Below are 22,279 nucleotides of genomic sequence, written 5' to 3' on the forward strand. Positions count from 1 at the left end.
ATACTAGTAAGATTCCCATCATCAATACCAAACATCTTTTACACACCTTAAGGCCAGGCCCTCTGTTCTTCCAGTCACTTAGTAACATAACATGATCTTTAAATTGCTTTGCATCTATGCCTCAAATAGTCTGATGTTTAGGATCTGATATGTCTTTCTTTTCACCTGGTTGGACAACTTTTGTAAATTAACGCTGTCTGAGCATTAGTAGAGAACATTATAGCCTGGCCTTTACCACTAGCATGTCCTTGTTCTGTTTATGTTAAACAAGTGAATTTCTCAGAAAAGGTAGCCAGAGTAGCAAGGAGAAAGCAAACAGCTACTGTGAGCAGAGGTACTGAATGATGACAGCGTATCTACAGAGTGTCTGTGAAGAGACTAAGACAGTGCCAAAATGCATGTGATCTATTTTGAAAAAACTAGCCTGCCCTTCAAAACTGGGACAACTCCAAGAAACAGGACTCCAAACTACATTTATGCAACTTAGATATATTATTGTGACTTTCACTGAAACATACCAACAAGACAACCAGAAAAGACTTCAAATTAATTCCTTGTATGTAAGGTGTCAGTGTGTAGGAGTTAATCCTCAAGCCCTGTTTTATGACAAAACCAAAGTCTATGGGCAAATTAGACTAAAGTACTTGAACTGTGTAACTACAAATTTACAGCTGATATCATTAGTTTTAACTAAGTCGTTGCTTTGGACACAAAAATACGACACCATTTTGATGATACAAACTAACTTCTGTGAAGAGGAATGTGTTCTAAGCAAAACAAAACAACCCTCCCACACCCACTTTGTAGTTTAACATAGATTATATCCCAGTATTAAAATATTATATCCACTTACCATCATCTAGTGTGATGTCTTGTAGTCCTATTGTTTGAAAATTCAATTCTTGATCTTCAGGTTCTGGTTTTATGTTAATAGCTGCCCCATCTGGTGAAAATGGAGATGAATCGCATACGGTATGGTGTACTAGGGATGACGCTGCATTAAGACCTCCCAATGCTGGACTATGTGCTTGAGGGGAGTGCTGTCCCGAGTGACTTACAGTGGTTGGCGGGGGAGATGAGGCAGGTCCTGAGCTAGGAGACTGATAAGGCATAGGCTGTAGCTGGGGTGAAGAAGGTCCAGACAGGGGTGAGTGGACCAAAGGGTGGGAAGCTGTTGGAGATGGAGATGAAGCAGATGCTGGATTTGTAGAATGGTATGGGACTTGCTGCAGCTGGGGAGAAGACTGCCCAAGGGACCGACCCATTGCAGAAGGGACGGAGCCCTGCCCAGCGCTTGGGCAGTGGTATCCCATCGACGGTAGGTGAGAAGATGACTGTCCTGAATGAGCTGGGTGTGCTAGTGGGTGCCCTGCTGTACTTGATGTTGACACAGAACCTGTATTTGAAGAATGAAACTGCATTGGTGGTAGAGCTTGGCAGCTAAGATTTATCAAATGAGGTACAGCTGTGTCTTGCTGAAATGAAATAGTATCAAATCCTTGGCTGGAGGCAGAGTTCATAGGAAGACCAGACTGTCCATTGTAGACATCGTTAGACTGCATAGGCTGGTAAGAAGGCCTCACAGGAGGTGCTGATGTTACCTGAAAAGACTGAACCACAGCAGGAGGCAAAACATGACACTCTTCACTTGGACTAAGGTTTCTACCTTGCATATGCGGCAGGTGGGACACTGCTGAGGTCACCATTGCTGTGTACGGTGGTTGAACTGGACACACAAGGCTCCTGGGTGATGTAGACAGTAAACTGTCATGTGGATGCCCTTGCTCTGGTGAAGGCAATTGAGTTCGGATAGAATGCAGGCCCTGGACATTGCTTGTGTGAGGCAGGGCCAAAGATGGAACAGCAGACAAATCCACCTCATCTCTGTGCTCTTGCTTCATTATAACTAGAAAAAGTAAAACACCATATTACAATTCCAACCCATTTGTATCCTGTGATAAATATGCACCAATTGCTGTTTAACAGCCACAGCAGTATTGTTCATGTCCTTGCTCCAATTTCCCTTCTTTTGCTCTGCTTTCTTTTTTTTTTTTTTATTTTATGCCTGCTATGTTAACCCTTAACAGACAGAAGAACCCTCCTAGCATTTATTCAAAGGCAGTTATCTTCCCTTCTAAAATAGCCTCCTATGCAATGTATGTTTTTAAAGACATTTTCAACCCAGCCAGAGAAAGTAAGTCCAGTACATCTGAAGGATACAGCTCATCGGGGGTGGGGGGGGGTGCTGCTGGGATCCACTGAAAATAGGCAGACAAGAGTTCAGTATGAGGCACTAGGAAAAGGGGAATGAAATTTTTTAGCTGGCTTCAAACTTTCCTTAGCCTCTGATCAAGATGACAGCTGAACTTTGGCAACATAGTTATACTAGTTTGAGTAGCACATGTTGTTTTAGTTACAGCAGCTCTTTCAGCATATCCCCCAATTTCAGTGATGGCAACAATGGTTCTTACAATACAGAGTTACAATGGACACACTTTCAGTTACAGGATTTTTATTTTTTTTCCAGCTACTGCTAGGCTCATGAAAAGATACTGATTTTAAGTACAAACAATAGAAAAATGCTAACACTTTTAACTGCTCAACTACTACTTTATACAATACACTGTTAAAGAAACTGTTATATATAGTTATAGATTAAGTTGATTTTAAAAAGTTTGTGCAATAACAGCTGCAGTTATAATTAAACTTGCCTCTTACTTAAGCAGTAAGTGTCATTACTTCATTCCACCATTTAAATAATTCAAATATGGATTTCTCAAACAAAAATATAGTTTAAAATGTGTCTTGTAACTATTTTAGGAGCTGATATTGTTAAGAATGGTTGAAAAATACCACATAAATCTGATAACACAATTAATGTATACTTAGTATGCCAAATACTTGGGTAACATTGCTTAAATTGCTCCTGAAGGTATGAAGTAGGTAACTTTAGAGCACAAGTAAGCAAACCTTATTTTAAATAGCGTAAACTAATGGTAGTTGGCTTTGTCAGCACACACATAAGCTTTCAGAGTTTATATTAATATCCATATCTGACTTTAAAGACTCCTTCAGATACCTGACTTCAAGTCCTCCAAACAGTACTAAAGGGTCTGGCACCATCACTGGTACCTTGTGATTTCTGACTACTCTAAATGGGTACGAATTTCTTAAAAGAAAAGAAAGTAAGTGGCAGGCAAAGGAGTGGGCATTGCATATCTAGCAGCAACTACTTCCTCATACCAAATGGAAGGGATTAAGATGTTTTAACTACATGTACAGTTTTCGCTTCTGGCTAAGTTACAAGCTGTTTTCTTTCAACATGCTGCACTGTGTCCAGAGGGGGGAAGAAATAGTAAAATTTTATCTTCCTTGTATCTAAACCTGTGGGTTTTTTTTTTTTTTGACATTTGCAGGGGGTGTGTGTGTGTGTGTATGAAAATGCGTAAAACCTATTCTTCTATTATCTCATTATCCTCCATGTCATCACCAGGGTTATTGAGAAGAGCAGCTTCTGAGAACCACCATCATTCTCAAAGAAAAGTAGAATGCAAATTATTCTGTAAAAAGTGTAACAAAGAAACACCTGGCTGTAATCATAGCACTGTAGCTTATTACTCTAAATTTCAGCTTTTTTTAATTAGACAAGCTGAAGTAAGTTGTTCTACAGAAAATTCAAAGCTAGTCTTATCTACCTGTCAAAGGTATAAGACTGTCTGAATTACTTTCAAATGTCTGCTTTAAAAAACAAATTAAAATGCAACTTTTTAATACCTGGCGTGTAAGTAAAACGTTGAGACTGGCTTTTTTTCCTCTTGCCATTGCAGAGATAGAACTGCACCTGAACTGCAGCTGTAATGGTTTTGTTATGGTATGGAGGAACTTCAAGTATGATGTTTGCCTATATGAAAGTCAAAACAAAAAAGTTCCACATATCAAATGCAAATGAAACAGCTCAATTACAGAAAAACTAAAACACTTATTGCAAAACTAAAGCAAACTGATATTTTGAAATTGGTAAGCTTCAAGTTTATGTGTATTACATAGTAAAACAGTACTATAAGCAAACTTCTTTTTGGAGATTTTTTCCTTCTTTTACACACAAGTGTTCCGAAGGTGTTGCTTTTAATTAAACAGACACTTCATCTAAAGGATGCTTTGTTTATCTCCCAGAGCATAAAAAAAACCCTCTTAGCAGTCAATTGCATTTTGGCTCATTAAGCTTTTCAGAAAAATTTTAATGCACTGGAAATTATTTGTCATCTTAGCAAAATTATCTTCAGTTTTCTTTTTTCAATTTCTTGTTTCATTGCTTTCACAACAAGCATACTATTTCCAGTTCCTTCAAAGCATCATCTTAATGGCTATTTTATAGTCGTAAGTCAATTTAGAAGTCTCCAGTGTCTGTCTGAATCGGCCAATGATGTACGTACTTTACTAGAAGAAGTCTAAATTTCAGAACAACAATCAATATGTCTAGTTTCTCATTTTAAAACAGAAAGCTTTCTAAAATAAGAAAAATTGTTTCTCACCCCTTGACACTTTTCCCTAATTATTTTCCCTTCTACCTCCCACTGAGGTCGTCCATCTGTTGAGAGAAATTTACAAATAATTCAAGCAAAAAGCATTTTCTAAAACACTTAAATACTTAATCTTAAAAATATTTAAATACTTAATGTAAAACTGCATTCATTTTCAGTTATAAAGAGGCCATTCAGCTGACAGAGATATACTGTAAACAAAGTGTAAAGGATAGAGATACTTTAGGAGTTTCAACACTACAGACGTTGTCCGTAAGTTGACTGTTGTGCAGGATTCTGCATTTTAACAGAACCTGCTGATTACCTACAGTTAGATTTAATTCCAGAGCAGGCAGTGTGTACTGTAGGTGTACAGAGGCATTTTTTTCCCATTTTTCTAAAAACATTTTTGAAAGGTAGTTAAATTATTGCTAACAATCACTTGCGATTATTCAAACAAACATGCTGATGATTTAATCTGTAAGTCACCACGCGAGAGAGAACATATGCCACATCTTCATGCACATAGCCACGGGTTATACATTTAAAACAAACACCCCCCCCCAACCGCAAGACCCGTAGTTCAAATACCGGGCACGTTGTCTGTGTTGTGAGGGAAGTAAATCACCTTGGCGAGCCTCTCTCTGCTCTGCCCTAGCATAACCCATTATCCTTAATCTAACACTCGGTTCTCTCTGTTACTGGGTTTTGTTCAAGGTTATCAGGGAACCTATTGTCAAGCAGCAGTACTTCTTTAAAAGGCGTTCAAGTCGTGTGTCAAAATACATTATTACATAAAACCCCCACTTATGTTGTATTCTCTGATAAAAAAAAAATATACAACTCTTTTACTTAAATATTTAAGGAAATAGTAAGATGTAGAAGAATTTGACTTGGTGCAAACTTTTATTTTTAATGATTTACTTTTGCTACTGCTTTCCCAAAAGTTCAAATCGCGTATTCAAGCCACTGCAATGATAATTTAAGTTGTTCAAATTTTATGCTCTCTATATTAAAAGGGGCAATTGGGGAAGAAAAGGAACTCCATGTATTAAAGACAGCTAGTCCTAAATTTTCAACCATTTTTCATGCATTTTAGTTTAAGTAAAAGAAAACTTGCAAAACGTTCATTATATCTGGTTGTAATAAAATAAAAATGAAAAGTACTTGATAGGGTTTTTTTGGTGTTAAATTCTCTAGTTTATGGAGCTGCATCATTATGAAAGTGATAGAAGAGAGGAAGAACATAGGTTTGGGGGGGGGGGGGGGAAGCTTTCAAACCTGTACTTACATTTAAAGAAAGATGGTTTCTTGCTTACTTTGAGATTCTATTTCCTATATATTAGACTTAAAATTTTAATCTACTACCCTCCCAAAGAATAATTTGTTTCATTTCATGGGATCAGTAGAAAGCATTTAAATTTTTCTACAGATTTCACTGCGTGAAGGAAACACTATGTCTTTAGTACACCTTAACTGAAATACATGCCTGCAATATAATTTTTAACTCTACTTTGGTACTATACAAGTGTCAGCCTGCTGTAGTTCTCACCCATGACTAAATGTTGCCTAGAAGACTCACCTTGGATTCTGGAGAATGAGACTTGTGTAGTACAACTGACTATAACATTTCTGATTTCTTGGCAATTAAATATTTGACTGGCTTGTCAAGCACACAAATGTTTGCTACACCTACACAAGGTCGCTGTTGTTCATACCACTGCTTATTGCCAGTATTTTACTTATGTGCGCACTTGCCTGTTCACAGATGCAAATTAGGCATAGACACAGCTGAAGCATACACTGTACATCAAAACTGAGCCAGATTTTGAGACTTTTTTAAAAATGCATCCCTTAAGAACAGCTTCTGTAGAAAATCTTATGCCAATATATGGAAAAAAAATCTGTAGTATTTTCTAACCAATATTTATTTCATTAGCTTAGGAGTAAGTCAGTTCCTAGGCAATGACTAAGTCAGATGTAACACGATCTCAGTGCCAAAGAGTACATTTCCATTAGCTCCCATTTTCATTTTTTCATTTTTCAGGAGAAGAAAGAAAAAATACATGGTATGATCTTTCAACAGCCTCTTTCAAATACACACAATTCATAGTTAGTAACTGTCTTCCTGAATTAGAAGTACTATTTCATTAATGATTGCCAACCAGCATATAGATCAGTGCCCAAACTGGAGTTCCAGATTACTACTTGTGACTTAACTTCTTACTTTTTAAAACATCCTTACTTCCTAAAATCAAGCTCAGGTAGTGTTTTTGGTTTTGTTTTCATGACAAAAAGTAAGATCATATTTACCTTGCCCTTTTTCAAAAAATATAATTTTGGATTCTGGAAGAAAATTGGATCCTGTCACCACCATTTCATGGCCTCCGTTTACTGAGCAGCTATTGATGCTGTACTTCTCAATCTGAGGAAGTTCTTGTGCAGATCGCTGAGCTTTAAAGACAAAATTAAATGAAAAAATATTATTCACAATTGTAATCATAGTGACATTTCTTTTATGATCCTAACTTGAAGAATCAGGGTTGAAACTAAAACGACCATCTATTTACATATGAGTCATATTTGTGTATGATTTCTCTGTTTTTAAAATTAAGTTGAAATTATATAATTATAGAAAAGAAACACCAAGAAGCCATGAATTCCAACAGCGTCTACTGCTACAGCAAGTTAAATTTTTAGTTTAGGAATATTGGCTTAAATATTCCTTTGGTAATTTATAGACAAAATTAATTCTAGGAGAAATGCAGATTGTTTAAGGTTATGTTCCGATTCCTCAGCGCCAGCATTTAACAGACGAACTCCATAGAAGTTCAGCCGTTCATTAGGTAACACTGTATAAAGACAAGTAATGGTATAGACTCTTGTAAATGAAATGCTATTAGTTCTTCCTGAAATGAATATTTATTTTCACTGAGATATATCAGCTGCCTCTGCTCATATACAGGAACCACTGAAGCTGCTAACTGCGTGACTGCAGTATTAGGTGTAAAGCCTAAAACATTGTTTCTCCTTCAAACCTTCAGGCTGCCACTTGACAAGTACCATCTTTAAATAAAGATATATTAATTTTTGTAATTTAGCTCTTTACACACAATGCTTTTTACACACACTTGTTATACATAATTCTGACAATATTTATTGTCAGAATGACAATACTACTGACACATGCAGAAAACATGAGTATAAATTATGTATAGTTAAAGCAATCTTACAGCATTCAACAGGTATGGAAGCAGTCTGCAGAGATAAGACTTTTCCACTAGGTTGTGGGATGTGAACACGAAACACAAGTCGCACTCTGGTATTCTTTCTTCCAATATCTGTCTCTCCTTTACGGAGCTCTATATCTGAATTGCGAAGTTTCAAAATACCAGCACAATCGATACTGGAGATAGGTGAGGACAGATGGATCAGAAGAGAAATGGAAGAAAATGAATCAAACTATTGCCAAAGTATACTCTGTAAGCCTCTCCTTTGCTAAAGAATGAAGAGCATTCTATTTTTTCCCCATGTTATGCTATTTTAAATGTTATTTTAAACATCTGAGATTAAAAGATCTGTTAGCGTCAAAAATGGCAGCAAGTACTCTGTTGAAACATTTTGTCTTTAAGTGTCTAGCTGCTGCTTTTTTGAACCTTTAAAAGATTATGTGTTATTGCACATTGTTTAACCTTTGAAGTAAGTTATTTAACATAGTAAACATCATTTACAAGGAGCAAGAGATCTGTATTTATTTCTGCCTTAGGAAGGACTAGAGAATGACAAAAGTGTAGCCATCAAATGCCAGCTACCGTTCCACATAGTTATCGATTACTCATGAGACACACACACTTTAATCAAGTAACACGTATACATAAACCTGTTATCTTGCACATCGTGAGTTCATAGCATTCAATGGGATTAGCACAAAGTCTGCACCTAGGAAAACTTAAGCTGACTTCAGAAGTCTACATAAGAAATAAATGTGCTACATCAGTAATTGTGCTTTGCTCTGTTCACCGACCTTCCAGCTAGAACAGAGCAGTTTCATTGTTGCTATAACTAACCATTAGACTATTATTTAGCACATTCTATCTGGCAAGGCCTGAAAAGTCAGAATAACACAACTGCTAAATATGAAAAAATATTCAAAACAAGGAAAAGGCCTACCAAGATACCAGAAGTTAAATTACCACGTTCAATCAAGAAACAAACAACGGAACTGTATGACTGTATTTTCATAGCAAAAAGTCTTACATCTCTGTAAAATCAAACAAAAACTCTCCCGGCCAGTAACCCACATGCAAGTCTACAAATGTGGAGTCACATATATGTATGGATTGTACGGGGACGAATAATCCCAGAAGCACTCATCTAGCTCCCCGTCAGTCTTATGAGTGTCCCTGTCTCTCTACTCCTTTACTTCCGACTACCTAAACATGGGCATGTTTGAAGAGATGTGTCTACCTTAGTCATGAGCCATATTTGTGGAAAATATGCTATTCCACAAGATTTTTCTTTCACGTTTGCATAAATAATAATAAAAAAAAAGACACATAGCAACTAAACAGCTAATTTATGCTGTGATGTACCTGGCTGACATATTATTTTCAGGAAGAAGTGGTATTTCCAAAACTTTTGTGCTGGCAATTATTATCTCTTGACTAGCTGTTGCAACTGTTTTCCCAGTGATTCGGTGCACCTGGTAGAATGCATGAGGTCTTAAGTAGCGATCATCTGCTGTTCCGATGAACATTTGTAGGTTTACTGGTTTCTCACTGTAGCCCAGGAGCTGATGAAAAAGCAGATGTAATATTAAAATATTAGTTGACTTTTACTGCATTTGTGTGTGCGTAATATAAATACACAACCAGTACAAAGACTTAAGAGTCAAAGAGTAGTATTTAATTAAAACTTCTTCAATCTCTTCATAGTTCAGAAAGCCGTGTACGGATACCTGTCCCACGATACAATTATCAGCAACAATATTTGCCAGAATAAATGGATATCAAAATATCTTTATTACTTTCGAATGTCTCAAAGAGAAAAGAATCATTTTATCCACAGAATTTCTACATCAAAGTTATGCTATGTTATAGGTGCGTTTCTGACATTCTTTTTAATCAAGGCCAAACTATCAGTTTTACTAAGATACACCTAGTTTCTAGAAATACTAAAAATATTTTAAAGTTTAGTTTTTCTACCATGAAATGCAATAGTGAGTTTTATTAAACTTAATACATTTGCATTCACAAAACCTCTTATGTCAGGACAAAGAAAATTTAACTCATAGCTAGAAAATCAAGTATGGCTTATTTTTAGCAAAGAAAATGTTTTTTAAAACCCCAAATTTGATAAATGTTAAGTTAATTCATGCATCTTTCCTTTTCTTAAATATAAGCCTAACCACCAATGCACTCAGTTGTCATAAACCCACCTGTTGCTTGAGCTAACAGTAGTCATTCTAGGTACAAAACACATTGAAACATCAGGGAAAAAAAATAAACAAACTCTAAAAGAAAAAGCTAGTTTTATGATAGTACATTGGTAACATATTATCCAGAAGATTTAAGGAAACAACTTTAACCAACAGTAACATGCAAGTTTCGTTTAGCCACTGTAATTTTACATCCAAAGCCTATAAAACACATCTTATAAATCCATGAAGTTTACTTCACCTTCCTGCAACTGGCAGATTTAAGTTAAATGATTTCCAAAGACCAATGCAGCAAATTTGCATTTCATTGACTTCGAAATCAACTTATGTTCAAAACTGGAGGGAGGGCCACACAGTCATTCTTTAAATGTGGTTTTGTCATGTCAATATTTTTGTCTCTAGGGAGAGTTATTTGGTCACATAACAATATTATCCAAGCTCTTCACAGAGCTAACACTTAAAAAACAAACAAACCCATGTCAATTTAACCTACTTACAAGAGTAATTTAATGCCAGTAGTCAGCAGTACAAAAAACCAAAGCACACCCACACCCAGAAATCAGAAGCACCACTGTAGATTCCTTGTATCTTGATGCACTACTACTGGCAGTAAGTTTTATGTAGACCAAATGAACGCATGTTTTCTATATTCAAGTTACAAGCTATGACAGCACCTACCAGTCCTGTCACTTTTATTAGAGCTTTCTCAATCAAGAACAGAAACTGGGTTTCCGACAGAAGTCTGGACCTTTAAAGAGCCATTCTCAAAGCTTTCAGCCTTACATGAATGCTTTTGTCCAAGATGTCATACTCACTCGTTAATTAATCCATCTAGACACAACAGCACGGTCGTATTTGCTTTCTATTAATTTTAGTTTGTGTTCTTCCCATTTGCCCAATGAGGTTAAATGTAATTGAGAAGCAGAACAGCCAAATCTAGACCATTTAGGACAAATAAAACCGAGCTTACTCAAATAAACCCAAAACAACAACTGAGGCTTGTTCTTCACCTCTTCATATCCAGCGCGCGCGCGCACACACACACACTCTAAAATCATTCCTGAGACATACTACATCTACAGACAAGCTACAGCATGTAACTGGTATTGAGGAGCAACAACATACATACGTATCTTGAGCAGCTGACACAAAAGCTCGATAGTTCAAATGCATTATTTGTTACAATCACGGCATCACGAGATTGCTCTCAGAAAATGGCCATACTCCTGGGGTTTTTTGGTTTGTGGGTTTTTTTTGTTTTTTTTTTTCTTTTTAAGTGAATGGAGAGGAAAGAAAGGAAACAGTTCAGAATTACTGCTTCTATTGCTTTTCTGGGCTGGGAGATCTCTACACAATTACTGCAGTAAGGAGACGGTGCTGTTTTTCATGGTTGTAGACAAAGAATTCTGAATTCTGTTGTTGCACATCTCCTGGTACTTTTCTTCGGATATGTACAACGTCTCCCAGGTGTTGTGCCTTTAAGAGGCCAGCCCAGTTCAACTTTTACCATAAAAATGTAGGCTACATTTGTACTGCATTGTACATAACTACAAACAAGGTCGTGCTAAAGCAGACTGGTTTCTGTCCTTAAACTCAATGAATTCTCATCTGTCTCCCCACCTGACTCCAGCTACCATCGAGAATTCATGTGTGCACAGGCAAGCAGAACAAACCAACTTAATAACATTAAATCAAACAGTCACATCTCCTTCTGGATTTAACAATCCTTACTCCTTCAGACCCTCATTAAGGAAAAGTATCTGCCACAAAAAGCCATGCAATCTTTAAAAGTCATGGCAGCTTTTATCAAATACAGTATCCTGTCCTATAATTGACATACTTCCAACTGATTTCTTACATGATCTCATTTATTTAAATTTGTATATGTATGTCTATTATTTGCAGGCTTTTGTTCTGTCAAATATGTAAAATCTTTTTGTTCGCCCTGGAGTTCTCAGTACAAACAGAGCTAAATCCAGCAAAAAACCCCCAACAAGTCAAACTGAAAAAAACCCTCAGCCATTGAGTAGAGACAGTCTAGGTTATCAGAGTTGCTTCCCATGTAAATAAATGTGATATTCAAGCATTCACAAATATTACAGTGGAGACAAAGAACCTCCTGTGACCATCAGTGTACTGACAGGTTTCTCTCCCTTCATCTGTCGGAAGTCACCTGTAAACTACAGGAACACAACTGGACCACAACAAACTTTACTCTTAGTTATTGTCGTGTTGATAGCGGACCATAGGGACTCTTACATCAACTGAATACATAAACGCATAAGTTGCTTTTTGTACTTGATGCAGGACTCGCAACATCTTCCCAAAGGATTTTTTTTTAAAATACCAAATGAATATTTTCATGTTTTCTATGAGTCAGAGTTATTTTAGGAGTTTAAAGAAAATTTAAGGACCTGTATTAATTTAGCATTTACAGCAGCCATTTTGTTCCAAGTTCTCAACACTGTGACTCCACCATCCATTTTCCTCAGAGTTAAAATTAAATCTTAACACAATGGAATACAGCCTAAATGTGACGTTCGTTAAATGTATTCACTCTAATACTGGGAATTATGTAAATTACGAGCAAGACCTGTTCAAAAATTTGAGTAACTTCCAAACAGGGTCACTGTGACAAAGCTAATTTCCAGTTAAAGCTATCTTCCCCTTCCTTAACAATGGACCTGTACACAACAGTTCTAGAAATACTAGTGATACGAGAGAGAGAAGGAGGGGAGGCAGGGAGGGATACTTGTAAAACTAAGCTGGTCTGTCTAAAGTCAGTAGAGAAACTGTCCTCTACAGAAGCCTACACAGAGCAGGAGCTTAATTTAACTAAAGCAAAATATACCCCGTGCCAGCAGTTGCAATGCTATTGCCTATGAGCCTGTATGGCCGTACGCTACATTTGAATTGCTCAAAGCCGTGTCTAACACTAGTTTGGCTTCCATCATTCTTGGGCAAAGTTCACCCTCTATGCTTGCCCAGATATGCTATTATGGAAGACATATAGGGCTTGGTTTCTGCAAAGCATCTTGTGGGAGGGGAAAGTGGGGGGAAAGTCTGACAAAAAACACCCACCCCACCAACGATTAAGTATTTATCAATAAGTCATCAAGTGCATTTTCTGTGTGATTCTCCTGGGATACAAGCTTGTGTGCTTGTTGACTGTCTCACATTGCTACAGTACATTAGCTATACCAAGGTAGAAATCTGAACAGCTTCAGAAGAAATACTAAAAACCCCAGAACAAGACCCCACACAGTAGTACCACCTTTAGTCACTTTCCTTCTGGTTTATATATTAAATTAAATGAAAACAAACAAGAAATCCAATGCCCCAAGGAAACTACAAGGAGAAATATTGTAACGCAACAGAATATGCTTTTATAGTAATTTCGAAGAAACCGATACATGTTATAATACAGAAACATATAAATAAGGCATCTCATAATTGAAAATTATCTGTAATAACATTGGGACAAAACCCTGAAAATTTCATACATACTTAAAAGCCATGCTAGCGTAAACCAGTCTCAAAACAAACAAAGAAGCCAACAAGCCCCTCCCCCCCAACTATATAAATCAGATGCTTACACTATAGCTTTGTCTCAAATGAATTGCTGTAAAGGATCTGCAATGAAGTCCTGCTAAAGGTACTGGAATACACATATATATATGTGTATATACATATAGTTAGGCAGAGTAGTAACACATTGGCAAGGTAGCAGAGACTTCATAAATTTACAGATTATTTATTGCATTTATTCAAGGTTTAAAATAAAAAGAGAACAGCATAAAAGAAAAACAATGTAAAGCCATAAATATAACCCATGTGTGCAAGTAAGTGTGGCAATTAAGGAAGCTGGGGGGTGGGGAAGAAAAGAATAACCCCATCTCAGAGTGTAATTCAGGGCCTGATCACAGTTACGGGGGCAGTGTAAAAAGGAACCGTATCACAGTCTTAAGCAAGCAATGAGCAGGCTGCACAGTGTCCTCGTGTTTCCAACAGCCATATTTACCGCAAAAAAGACAGTAAGCTTAATAGGCTATGGACGCTAATAAGGCAGCCGTATACGCTAGCTAAAACTTCGAGGCAGCTGGAGAGATTGTCAAAAACAACATGTTGATTAAAAAAAACTCCAAACAACCGACAAAACCCCCCAACCTTTATTATACAAATTTGTGCTTTAGAATTAATGTTTTCCCCTTAAATCTTGTCTAATAAGTGAGCTGACAACTCTAGGCACGACACGGATTCTGCAACAGTAGGATTGAAAATTTACAGTGTCTGTAATCAAAGAGAAGAGTCTGTGGGGGCCAGTGAGCCAAGGGGTAGGTAGCAAATAGCTTGCGGAGAGGATGCCTGCACATCCCATGTAATTTCTTTTACATAACCTAAGCCTTCAGTGAAACCAACACCACACAGTGAAAGACAGCCTGTGTCATACCATTCCTGAGAACAGGGGACAATGCTGGATTCCTTTGTTAATTCACCCGAAAGTACTCCTACCTTATTTAACTGCAGGTGCATTCAACAGTTTGCTGAAGAGCAGGAAAGTATTCTGAAGTCCACTATATGAATAATCCTAGTGAGAGTAAGCCTTGGATGTCACTCCCTACACAAACCCTTTACATAGTAAGCAAAGTAGAACTTTCTGCCCACCACACTTGGTCCCCGCTGGAGACTGAATTATCACAGAATCTGAACCACCTTCCATCTCCTAGGAATGGTGTCATCTCTCCCCCAAAAGAAAGATTATATTTGGAGCCTGAATTGGCATTACTGATGCAATACCTGTCCTGTGAATAATGAAGGAGATTAACTTCAAATCGGGAAAAATTACATATATTAGAATTTAAAATGCATTCCTTTTAAATACAGTTTTGTTCTCATTCAAAAAAAAAAAAAAAGTAGATTGTTCTTAGTTTCATTGACAGCAGGGTGACGCTTTCTTATTACCTCATCTGCTTTATGCACAATTCTGTATGTTGAACAGCCCAAACATTTAAGTCAGTAAAAAATATTGCCGATTACTCTTCAATGAAAATACCTACATAATAGACTTGAAAGAGCAGATACTACGTTTTGTTCAAATACTTAATGAAGCCATGGTATCTGTACCTTTAGTTCACCTTAGTAAAGAATACACAATATATGCAAATAAGATAAATAGTGTCTCTGTACAGACCACAGGTGCTTAAATTAACACCGTTTTACAACCTCCTGGTAAGTGCTGCAGAATCACCACAATGAAGATGCATTACAATGAATTGCTACACTATCAGCCTGCCCAAGATTCAGTCATGGGTCACTTACAGAAAGACAGTAACTGAAACTACTGGTATATTTTCAAGTATACCTTCCGGCATTTACTCTATTAACACGCAATCCTAGAGCTGCACACTAAAAAGAAAAAAGTTACTGATTTTACTTTAAAAAAAGATACACCGCTTTCCCAGGAGTAGCAAACAGTGTGCTGTAGACAACTAGTAATTACTGCACACTGTCACTACTGACCTCTAGAAACCCTCCTCTGTAACAGAATCCTGATACACCACCCATTGCTTTGCCGAGGAAACTCAGCCAAGTTGTTTTTGTGTTTCTGTATCGTTTCCATAGCAAAGGTCAGTGCATGCGTAAGTTAAACTAAAGCTGGAAGGCTAAAGACTGAAGGTCACTACAGGATAAGCCAGAAGAGCCTCACGCCAAAGCAGTCCCAGCCGTATTACTATACTGCATACAGTAAACTCATGCATGCATGTCGATACTTACTCTACAATTTTTACCAAGTAACTACATAGTTAATGAGAGAATTTCTGGATCATCAAGAAGTTGTATTTTATATTTCAAAAACATTCATACATTCTTAATGCACATATGGAAAATCCTTAAAAAATGTGTAACACTAGAGACTATACAGATTAATTTGATCACTGAAGACAGCAGCATTTAAACTTGGAATTTTGCGGCAGTGGTGAGGACCTTCTCCTTGTTGAGGAAAGCAAACAGGTCACATGAAATACAAGGCATCTACCTGGAAAAAAGAAGTTAGCATTTTTCCAGATTATATTGGGGCCACATCTGGCTCATATGTCATCAATTCCATGCTCTGATCTAAAGGAAAGCTTGCAACACTAGACAAGCTTGTGAGAAGACTTTTTTTAGTCTGTAAAATTTAGAAGTTTTACCCCCCCTTCCCTGCCTTTTTTTAAATTAAGAAGGTTCTGACTATGTTTTCCGTTTATTGTTGCAGGCCAAGTATTACCAATCTCTATTAAAATATAAATGTTATTTATCCACAAGATGTGATTTCTTAAAACCTGTAACAAGACTTGAGAAAAATATCCAACAGAAAACATACGCTTCACAGTAAACAGGTACTTACCAGACAATGCTAGTATACTTTGAAATAGTCTGTTTTACTGAACCAAATGCCCCTTTGTTTATTTACAAAAACCCCAATACCTAATAGTGTCACTCAATCCAGAAGTGATGTCAAGGTTTCACATGCCTACTCTTTCAGACTAAAAGCTAAAAGAAAAAAATGGAACTAAAACTTGGGGGGGGGAGGCGCGCAGGGGCAGGATTTAGAAAAAAATAATATCATTAGGTAAGTTTTATGCTCACAAATCAAGCAATACTACAATACTAATGATCTTCAGACAGTGCCAAAACCCATTTGATTGTATTTTTAAAGCAATTTTCCTGCACAACTTTCCAGCATTTATTAGGAAATTGCCATGTTTAACCAAACTTTCACTGGGGTTTAATACTCATCTTTTCTTTTATGAGCCTTTTCTTTGCTTGCTAATTGAAGATGAAGATTCTATCAACACTTTAGTGCTCCTTCGCCTTTGCACAATTAATTCACTGCTTATAGCATTACTGGATTGGTAAAGTAGGCTGATTAGAAAGAAAGCTTGTACATACAAATAGGCCTCCCTAAAAATAGGGCATAGTCTTGAAATACAAGACATGTCAGGGGAAAAATTTAGGATAACTTCAGTGAACAAAAGACTTGATTAACAAGTCTGGCTTCACCAAATGCACCAGAATCCATATAAAAATCCTCAGTTCAAACATGAAGAATGGGGAAGGAAATACACAGCTGTGTAAAGAACTATAAGCACTTACTAAACATTTACTTCAGATGCAGATTTCCTAGGCTTTTCACAACACCTTCATATGAAAAGCGTGTTGTAACTAGTTATTTCCTCCTTGATAGTCTCATGGCAGCCAGATGCATTTCAGTGACTTCTGTATTCCTTAGAACACCCCCGCAAAGTTAAGGGTGTAAGGTATGGAGGGCAAAAGAGGAGAATGAAGGCCCCATTATATGGAGGTGAAAGGAAAGATAAAGCTGTTCTCTTGAATTAGGTATTTTTACTTTTACTTTGGAAGACTATATGAGTAAAGATATGGTATAATTCACCATGAAACCCAAACAATCCTAAAGGAAAAGAATTTAACTGATTAGATTTTAGTCCACTTCTAAAGTAAAATAGGGGTTTTTTTGTTTGTTTTTTGTTTTTTTTTTAAATTTCATTTAAAGAAAGAAAGGCAATCCACGCCTTTGAAACCTTTTGCCCTCTGAGACAACAGAGATGTGACCCACAAGCTTGGAATCTTTCAGACAACAGTATCAAAGAGGCACCAGTGCATGGCTTTGAAGAGTCAAACTTTTTTCTTCAGACATTTCTCCACAAGAATTTCACTTTCGAGTGCTGTGCAGCTACTGTCCTAAAGAACTGTGAAGACTGCTGGTTTAAAAGCTGAAGGGCTACTCTGCCAAGCTGAACAGCACGCCTCTTAACAATGACCTGGGAACAAAAGCAAGGGACGACGAAGATCCAACGGCATGAGGATGAACATAATTTGAAACAAAAGACACACAATGACTAACACCAGTGGTACAATTTATCATGAATTTATCAACAGTTGCATTTTTAAAAGCCTGAAACAAACCATATATATCAAATCAAGAAATTGGAGTTCAGGGAAGATATTGAAAGTCAGACTGACCACAGTCACCCCTTGTGGCCTTGCGACGAGTGCTGACCTATAATCTTCAGTGGACTGTTTAAAAGAAACTGGAGAAATTCATGGGAGAAAACTCCATTCAGATGGAGGCAAATATCCCAACCACAATCTCAGAAAGTCTCAATAGTGTATGGGAATTTTTTTATTATTTCATTCCGATTCTGGAAAGGTTATAATGTTACAAAAAATTAAATGTCTGATTTTAAAATTAAATATATTAAACCAAACCAAATCTACTTCCCCTTCCTGAAGTGCAATACTATTTTCTATCACTTGATTATTTGATGTACCTTTTCATCAACTGAGAAGGAAAAGCATGCACATCAAAAAAGCTTCCTCCTTCCTCTTTTGCTAAATAAACTTATTGAGTAGACTGACTTGAAGACTTTAAAATAGTACAGACCTTTCAGTTCTGAAAAAAAGTGAGACATAAAAGGAACAAATAAACTATTAGGTAGTGGCACAAGTCCAATTTTAAAAACATTTTAAAGGTCATCACAAACACAAATGGGTCCTGCAAAGGACTAAAGCAAACAAGTAATTGCAAATATCAGTGCATTATTGGTCATGATACCGTATGTTTACACAATGTACAGAACATCCTTCAAGGTTTAAAAACTTGGATTTCTATTTCTGAAATCTCACACTTTTATACACTCACTCACTGCTTGCAGACAGGATTGAAAGTGTTTTAAATAACAATTTCAGGCATATTTTGAAGAGTCTTTTAGCTCAGAGTCCTGTCCCACTCTACACTACCCAAAAAAGGAGATCAGTTCACAGCTAAAATAGTGTTAGACTAATAGTACAACTTCACACAGTGCAGAATTGCCGGTCACCTCTAACTAGCCATCACAGTACGCTATCCACCTGCAGTTTGCTCTACCCTCTTGAAAAAAGTGTGCTATTCCTGAAATACCAACTCCCAATGCCAAATTATGCTATGGACAGTTTTTGGACAAGCATTTCCGGGATAAAATAGGTTATTCCCACATAGGCTACAGAAAGAAACCCATAAATTGGTTTTACTTTGGAAAAAAATTACTACTTTTCCACATTTTGGAAAACATATGATACAAAAAGCAAATGACTGTGTCGTCCAGCGTGCCATTTTTAATGTTTTTCACATTAATTACTGCATTTTCTAGATTGAGTATTCAATAGCAGATGATAGTAGTAGATGCATCAATATGGCTTTTGGTATCTATTTTGGGGATTCTGGAGCAGAAGATGCCTAAATAGTCAAACTGTTCTTGAAAGATACGTATTTTTAGAATCTCATCCAAAGGTCAATGTTTTTCCCAATACAGCCCACTACATGGTTCACACAGGCTGAGACTTACCTTCTGCCTTCTAGATTTATTTGCGGGTTGTTTTCACCAAACAACAGTAGGCAATTAGAGCTGCGATACAGCCTGCCTTCTGGTGATGTACAAAATGGGGAAGTATTCAAGACATAAATAAAAATCGACAAGTGAAAGGCAGGAAGAATGGAAAGGGTCGTGAAACACAGAAAAAGCGTGCTGTTTATCGGGCCTAGAGAACAGGGACTCTGGTATTATACCTGTTATTCAGGTAGTTACGTGCATTGGCCACACAGAACACCTGAGAAAAGGTGACAGCCACAGAATTACAGGTCAGGAAACAGACACTCATTTAGACAATCCTTTGTTAATTTATTTTTATCAGATCATCTCTGACATTGCTCAGTTAGATCCTCTCTTGTAGGTTTTAGTTTCTTCCACCAGAACTCAGGCACAGTTTGACAGGCTTTTTGAGAACACATTCCTATTTCAGAATTTTCAAAGTAGTTCAAAATTAGTTTGCTTTAGCTCAATTAGTTTACTTTTTCTTCCATTGCAGCTCTTCAGTCATGACTTCAAGCTCTGCAATCACTTCCAACAGAGCTGACATTCAGTCCCTCTTTCACAGGTCACTGTTAAACCTCACACAGGAGGTTACTGTTTACTTGTCAATGACTAGAATTGTGTAACTCTTTAAATAAACTAGTTTTTATTTAACAATTCTTTCATTTTTGATCTTACACCTTTCTTCAGCTGTAATACTGCTGAGTTCCCTATATGGGTTACATGATGCTTCCCCTCCTGTTCCTGCAGAATCAACTACTGTAAGAATTTTGCTTACAGCAGAGGAATTAATGAATGATTCTATCCTCAAACCCTTCATAGTATGGCAAAAAGACACATCTGGTACAGGCAAACTCTTAATAGCTACCACTGCCCCAAATCTGTCTTGCATGCATGGGGCATAAGTGGATTCTATACAGTGTCTGTTGCAAGATACATCATCCATTTTAGAATAAATTACCCTTGTCATAGTTCACATCTAGAACCGATTCCTACTGTGGTAAATGGCCACAGGACAGATACTCCTTCTTGCATACAGAATAGTGCTAACAAGTAGCTGTTAGCTCAACAGTCCCTCAGTACATCACACTGTACAGTTACCAAGAAGAACATCATATAGATCACCTTCTTCAACAGTAACAGGACAGAAGGTAAAAAGGAAATACTACTTCTTGTGTTCAACGCCGTTTGTGGAATTTACTACCAAAAGATATCATTACATTTAAAATACTTACGAAAACTCAGAAAATTGCAGAAATTGATGTAAACAGCAGGAACACAGTATACAAAACAGGTTTATTTGTTTTAAAAAGAAAAAAGTCATTTTAGATCAGAAAGCTAAAATACAAGAGTAAAAAAAAAACAACCACTATCCCTGAGAGATCCTTATCATGTGCCCACCTGCTCTAAAATGCTTGTATGTTTTATAATAAGCATTATCCAAGTGAAGTCTCATGAAGAACCCTAACCATTTTAGGTAACAGTAAAATCTCATTCTAGCAAACTGTAAGTGCAAACATTATTTTATTATGCATAATTTGACCTGTGGGAAGGGTGGGAAATTCAAGCAATGATGATCATTCATCAGATGAAATGTGGCAGCTATTTGTTTAAAAGGCTTTGTGTAGATGGGTACAGTAAGTACTCTAACCTATTGAGTTAGAAAGATAAAGGCAGACAGTGCTCAGAGGCTTTCTATGTCTCCTGACAACGCAATACAGTATTTCTACATAATTTGGATGACAAAAGTTCAGCCTGCCATCTTTCCCCTTGCTAACCATTCTGCCAAGTTATTTATTCCTTCCCAGTGAAAACTGTCAGCGTTATCTTGCAGATTCTCTACCAAGGTAAAATAAATTGTTCCAGATGACACAGATTAGCTGGAACATACTCCCATGAAAGCAGAAATTAAAATGACAGGTATCTGCTATTAAGAACATTTTGCCTCAAAAAAGCTGAAAACAAGGGAATTTTATTACAGAATTTGCATCCTTAAAGTCAATGGACTTACAAAGCAAAGCACGATGCTGCACTCGTTTCATTTCCTCACATTTGGAAGTAAGCTGATTAAAGCTACTGACAACAGATGATGCCAAATTTGTCAGAAGCTTAGTCTCCTAGCAACAGGTATGGTATAGTATTAGTAATAGATTAATGACATGCACTAATAGATTAATGGCTTGAAGCTATGTACTATCTTAAAATCTTTATTTTAAATAATACATCAACTGCACATGCAGAACCTGAGAGGTTTCACAGTTCAGAAATTAAATACTCTAGCTTTCTATAAAATAACATTCAAGAGCAAAACAAATTGTGTAGCAAGCAAAAGCACACACACCTTTAGACATGGCAATTGGACTTCATGATCGTTGTAGGTCCCTTCCAACTGAAGTATGCTATTCTATTCACCCACATCCCTTCTCGTCTCTGACACTGGTTAATATACAGTTATTTCACACAAGAAAATGCTGAGTACTTTATTGCAATGATCACACACATGGAAGTGACTGGTGTAAAGCTAAGAGCACCAAAAAGAAAAGTTAAGTCAGAAACAAATAGTCATGCATATCGTGAACTGGATTTGTGTAATAAGCTTCCAGAAGTTCTGGAAAATATTTCACTTTTGTATTTAAATACAGTAATTTTCATCTGCTCACAGCTATTTAGTATTTACCTTTCACCAAACTTGGCCCTTAGCATACTGTTTTTCCCAGCAGTGAGTAAAAAGTTAATACAAATCGATGTTTTGTTTCATAACAACTTCCTCTCTCCCATCAAGCACAACAATTAATTTCTAATCCAGCTGGAAGAGACCAAATTGCAAATTGCAAAATAGAATATTGATTTGCATTTGTAGTTATTTTAATTTAGAGAGGCATAGTATAATCCATGTGTTTAAGCATGAGACT

General features: G+C 36.8%; 1 protein-coding gene across 2 annotated transcripts in view; it reads right to left on the minus strand.

The window, feature by feature from the left end:
- Window positions 1-22,279, minus strand: part of NFATC3 (nuclear factor of activated T cells 3) — a 77,524-nt gene that overhangs the window by 21,871 nt on the left and 33,374 nt on the right. For both annotated transcript variants that reach the window (XM_059824710.1, XM_059824709.1), the window contains exons 4-9: window positions 9,113-9,312; window positions 7,754-7,926; window positions 6,834-6,974; window positions 4,533-4,588; window positions 3,775-3,901; window positions 854-1,906 (exon numbers count right to left, since the gene is read on the minus strand). In XM_059824710.1, the coding sequence (XP_059680693.1) occupies window positions 854-1,906; window positions 3,775-3,901; window positions 4,533-4,588; window positions 6,834-6,974; window positions 7,754-7,926; window positions 9,113-9,312 (1,750 nt within the window). The remainder of the gene's footprint in view (window positions 1-853; window positions 1,907-3,774; window positions 3,902-4,532; window positions 4,589-6,833; window positions 6,975-7,753; window positions 7,927-9,112; window positions 9,313-22,279) is intronic.

The sequence above is a fragment of the Gavia stellata genome, chromosome 15 (assembly GCF_030936135.1).
Source record: "Gavia stellata isolate bGavSte3 chromosome 15, bGavSte3.hap2, whole genome shotgun sequence".
Taxonomy (NCBI): domain Eukaryota; kingdom Metazoa; phylum Chordata; class Aves; order Gaviiformes; family Gaviidae; genus Gavia; species Gavia stellata.